We start from the raw sequence: 5,493 nt of genomic DNA, 5'->3' as shown, positions 1-5,493 counted from the left end.
CAGCGCGGTAGGGCCAGGGTGGGAATGCCAGAGCGGGCGTCCTCGCCAGCGACCCCACGCCGCCCGCCCGCTCCCAACCCGGCCCCCGCCGGGCGTCCGAACCAAAAGCGAAAGGAACCCGACCCCCGCGTCCCCTCCGGGGGGCTCCAGCGTAGCGTCCGCTGGGAGGTCGCCGCGCGCCTCCGACCCTGCCGGGCCGCTTTGTGACTTCACTCGTTTCGCAACAAGCCCGGGCAGCCCGCGCCCCACCCACTCTGGCCGGCAGCCTCGCCGCCAGCAGCCTCGCTCCGCTCCTCGCCCTTCCCCTCCCTCCGGGGCTTGGCCTGCCCCGGCCCTCGCGGAGCCTCCCCTCCCACCGTCCGTGACCTTCAGCTCCCGGCCGCCGCCTCCAGGCAGCCCGGAGCAACCCGGCGCCCGGCCCCGCTGGACGCAGCACTCCGTCGGCGGTGCGATGCTGTGCTTCCTGAGGGGAATGGCTTTCGTCCCCTGCCTCTTGGTGACCTGGTCGTCAGCAGCCTTCATTGTCTCCTACATGGTCGCCGCGCTGTCCGGGCACGTCAACCCCTTCCTCCCCTACATCCGTGATACAGGAACACCACCTCCAGAGAGTGGTATTTTTGGATTGATGATAAACTTCTCTGCATTTCTTAGTGCAGCCACGATGTATACAAGATATAAAATAGCAGAGAAGCAAAATCAAACCTGCTATTTCAGCACTCCTGTTTTTAACTTGGTGTCCTTAGTGCTTGGATTGGTGGCATGTTTCGGAATGTGCCTTGCCGCCGATTTTGAGGAGTTAGCTGTGCCAGTGGTTCATGACGCGGGCGCTCTTTTGGCCTTTGTCTGTGGTGTCGTGTACACGCTTCTACAGTCCATCCTATCTTACAAGTAATATCCCGAGTGGAACAGTCTCTCGACATGCCACGTACGGATGTTCATCGCTGCCGTTTCTTGCGCAGCTGTCATCCCCATGATTGTCTGTGCTTCACGAATTTCCATAACCAAGCTGGAGTGGAATACAAGAGAAAAGGATTGTGTATATCACCTAGTGAGTGCGATCTGTGAATGGACAGTGGCCTTTGGTTTTATTTTCTACTTCCTAACTTTCATCCAAGATTTCCAGAGTGTCACCCAAAGGGTATCCGCAGAAATCAATGAGGATATTTGAAGAATTCCATCTCACTCAGTGAATGTCGCAGGCCATTTCTAAAAGTGCAACAGAGGACAGACAGGGTATTGAGGCCACCCTGATTATTGGGATGCATCTGCAGCACATCCAGGACTTGAATTTCGTTAAGAGTTCCTAATAGTCTTCCTTCCTTCCTTCCTTCCTTCCTTCCTTCCTTCCTTCCTTCCTTCCTTCCTCCCTGCCTCCCTCCCTCCCTCCTTCCTTCCTTCCTTCCTGCCCAGCCGCCGATTGTCTGGGATGTGAGGAGCGCCTCTGCCCGGCCGCCCCGTCTAGGAAGTGAGGAGCGTCTCTGCTCGGCTGCCCATCGTCTGGGATGGGAGGAGCGCCTCTGCCCGGCTGCCACCCCATCTAGGAAGTGAGGAGCACCTCTGCCTGGCCGCCCCATCTAGGAAGTGAGGAGCGTCTCCGCCCGGCCACCCTGTCTGGGAAGTGAGTAGCGTCCCTGCCTGGCGGCGCCGTCTAAGAAGTGAGGAGTCCCTCTGCCTGGCAGCCCCATCTGGGATGTGAGGAGCGCCTCTGCCCCACCGCCGCCCCGTCTGGGAAGTGAGGAGCGTCTCTGCCTAGTCACCCCGTCTGGGAAGTTAGGAGCATCTCTGCCCGGCCGCCCCATCTGGGATTTGAGGAGCGCTTCTGCCTGGCCGCCCCGTCTAGGATGTGAGTAGCACCTCTGCCTGGCCGCCCTGTCTGGGAAGTGAGGAGAGTCTCTGCCTGGCAAGCCCATCTGGGAGGTGAGGAAAGTCTCTGCCCGGCTGCCCATCGTCTGGGATGTGAGGAGAGCCTCTGCCCGGCTGCTACCCCGTCTAGGAAGTGAGGAGCACCTCTGCCCGGCCGCCCCAACTGGGATGTGAGGAGCGCCTCTGCCCGGCCGCCCATCATCTGGGAAGTGAGGTGAGCCTGTGCCCCGCCGCCCCATCTGGGATCTGAGGAGTGCCTCTGCCTGGCTGCCCCATCTGGGACATCTACCACGGAAGCCAGATGCAGTGTGGGGGCTGGACGTGGTGGCTCACACCTGTAGTCCCGGCACTCTGGGAGGCAGAGGCGGGTTGATCATTTTGAGGCTAGGAGTTCGAGACCAGCCTGGCCAACATGGCGAAACATATGAAAAATACAAAAAACAAACCAACCAACCTAGCAACAACAAAACAACAAAACAAAAAATGCAGTCATACTCTAATTTTTTCTATTTTCCTCCCTTTCTGATCCTTTATCCCACTTTCTTTTTCTTCCTCTTCCTTCTCCTTCTTCTTTGTCAAAGACACAGAGGATTGAGTTATTATCATTGATCCATACAAAGTCCCTCTCTCATTTATTTTCTTTCATTCCCACCCCCCATTTCTATTCCCCGTCTCCCCATGTGCAACCTTCCGAATATGTTTGATATGCATCTTTTTGTCTGTATGTATTTTTAGAAAAAAAAAAAAAAAGAAATAGTCTTGCTGTAATGACAATTTCTTCCCTTCTGACTGTTTCGCAGAAAGTGTTTAACTCCACTCAGGAAAGCTTCCCACCATGAAGGGATAATAAAAACTGGATCCTTCATGTTGCAATAAATGACATTCCCAACATAGTCACATAGTCTGTGCCCCACTGAGAATCTACTTCTTTTGTGGCCATCAGACTCATACCCACCTACCATACACTAACTTTTCCTGTTTTCAGGACAATTTTTAGAGACTTTCAGATATTTAAAATTACCACCCCTCTAGTAGATCATGTTCCCTGAAAAGAATGTCCAGAAACTTTCAAAAAGAGGTGAGCATAGGCTACCTGAGAACTGTCAAAGAAGACAACCAACTCTTTCTTCGTGCACAGTGTACAAACTGCAATTCCCACGGTAGGGATCCTTCAGCCAGAAGAGATGGTCCAAAACTTCTCCTTCTCCCTACTGAGACAACATCGGTTATGCAACTTCTGGCTCTGGAAGCCAAACCAGCCAGTTTAAATGTATATGCATAAGCCACAGTTGTCAGGGGTGATCATATGGTCCTTAATTTGGTCTTAGTTAGCTGAGGGGAATTTACACTACAGCAAACCTTTCTTGCTGCAGCCATATAGAGACTGCAGACTCAAGTAGAACAGTCTGTAAGTAGGCTAAAAGAAAAAGCCACCTGGATCTCTAGAAAAAGATCAGCTGGATTTGGGACACATTTTCATTGTCTGGAGTTGATAATCCAGGCTCCTATCTTCAGGGCCTGTTATAAGAACCAATAGCAATCTTTGTTTGTGGTCACTGCCTGTGTTGCAGCTGGCTGGTGTCTTCTATTCAGAGTCTTTAATGCTACTGTGCAGCTTTTGTCACATCAGAAGATTAAAAAACTCACCCTGCCACAAAAGGAGCGGGAGAGACTAACTCATCCAACGACAGACTGCAGTCTCTCAACAACCTCCTAATCAGCAAAATGCTGGCAATGGTGAAGGCCCGAATATCACAGATTCATGGTTTGCAGCTTGGCTTTGCCCTTGGCCAAAAGGGATCACTGGGGAAGAGAAAAGCAGCCCCTGCCAGGGACTGACTTGGCACTCTCAGTTAGCCCTCAGTGTTCTCCAAGTCACAAAAATGACCAGACATCCTCTGATCCTGGCTAATACGAGTGACTGCAGCTTCTTTACCAATTATGGCCTTCGCCTCGCTCCGTTCCTCCTGCCTTCCGGATGAAACGTATTAAGACACATTTCTTCCCTTTTCCCAACAGCATGCAATTCACAGCAAAGGCCTGCTTCCTTGAGTCCTTGAGTCCCAAAATCACCTAACCAAACTCAAATCCTATAAGAGGTCCTTTCTAACACCCTTCTGCCAACACTCTCCATGTTCCTCATGAGGTGCGTTTACCCTTTGTTGCAATGGCCAATAAGCCAACTTTGTTCAGCTCAAGTGTGTTTCTGGTGGCCTTTAGCTGGAGGGCTAAATGCAATGACAGATACAGAAGCAACTTGACAAAAGGCAGACGTCGGAGTGTGCTATGAGATGTGGCTCTGTTCAAGTGGGAACTTATATTAATGGAGAGAGGAATTGTTAGGTTAGCACTGAAAGTGAAAAAGGTATCTTGCAAGCATTTCTGGATATGACCACGTTTAGGGCTGGAGGAAAGTGTTTTCTGCCTTTTTGCCAGACAGACAGGAAAACGACTATTTTGATCAACAAGGTAACCAGGGACCCGAATATGAGAAAGAGAAAGACATTGAGAGTGCTGATGTTGGTTGACTCGCCACAGAGTTACAGTGCCTGGGGCAGCGAGCAGGGGTTTGTGCAGAAGACAATGGCTGGGATCCCATGGGGAAGGGCTTGAGGGTAGATAAATAATGTGTTCTGCCTGGGAGCTCAGGGATGGCTGGCACCCCAGGCAACACTGCCTGCTCCCTCCTGCAGGTCTGACCAGTCTCCTGGTGGTACCTGCTAGCTGGCACGCCTTACAAATGACTGTGGCAGCCAGCCTGCCAGAAGGGAAATACTGCCCCATCCCATGCTCCAACCCCCTACCCCACCTCACTCCCAGGGGTGGCAGGAGACTAAGAGTGAGGCAGGAGGGCTACCCACTCACTAAGCAGGAAACAGTTACCACCAAAACCATGCAGGAGCACAGCGAGGAGAGTCCATTTAAAAAGAAAGAAACCCATTATCATGATAAAAAATGCAGTTAGTACACCTGAGAGTATAATGCCCTCCACAGTGTCAAGAGAACAAGTTACAACCAACTAGACAAAAATCTCCCCTCTTGGCAAAGAGATGAACACCGCAATTTGGCTAATACAGGAGGATACAGGGGACGACTTCCCCAGCCAGACTCCTTTCCTGAGCCCTCCCTCTCTAACATTGCTTCTGAGTCTTTGTGTTCACCCTACCAAACACCATATCAATCCCAGACCGCAGGGCCTTTGCATTTCATTATAAAATGACCATGAAGCAGAAGTAGCTCTCGTTTCAAAAATGTCTTGTTTGACAAATGAGAAAACTGAAGTCTAGCAATATAATCCAGCTGATGATTACTGGAGTGTCTAATCCAGGTTCTTTAACCCCAAATCTATTGTCTGCTTTTTTTCCCACCAATGTCAACTCAAACACAACTTCTGAAATCTGCATGGCCTAGACTGGGACCAGCTTCCCTTCTCTTTGACATGTTGTAGCATGGTGGGAACACCTAGGGTAAAACAGGTTAAAGCAGAAGTAAGCAGTCTACAGCATGTCCAAGGCCTTTGCTATTAAGAAACATGTCAGATGCTGAACACGCACCTAGAGTATTATAGTCCAGGGCCTGGTTACCTCTTTTCCTTTCCTATAACATGCATTATGGATACATAATTACAGT

The 5,493-nt window shown here is 51.1% G+C and overlaps 1 protein-coding gene across 1 annotated transcript; it reads left to right on the top strand.

Moving 5' to 3' along the window:
• The first annotated feature begins 336 nt into the window (after positions 1–336).
• On the top strand, positions 337–1,452 carry LOC116477266 (DNA damage-regulated autophagy modulator protein 1-like). Its single transcript, XM_032761696.2, is given in 2 exon segments — positions 337–1,233; positions 1,411–1,452. A coding segment is annotated over 1 exon segment (717 nt). The 5' UTR covers positions 337–451; the 3' UTR covers positions 1,169–1,233; positions 1,411–1,452.
• Positions 1,453–5,493: the final 4,041 nt, after the last annotated feature.

Source organism: Hylobates moloch, unplaced genomic scaffold (genome assembly GCF_009828535.3).
Source record: "Hylobates moloch isolate HMO894 unplaced genomic scaffold, HMol_V3 SCAFFOLD_11, whole genome shotgun sequence".
Classification (NCBI taxonomy): domain Eukaryota; kingdom Metazoa; phylum Chordata; class Mammalia; order Primates; family Hylobatidae; genus Hylobates; species Hylobates moloch.
This window is presented reverse-complemented; position numbering and strand designations above follow the sequence as displayed.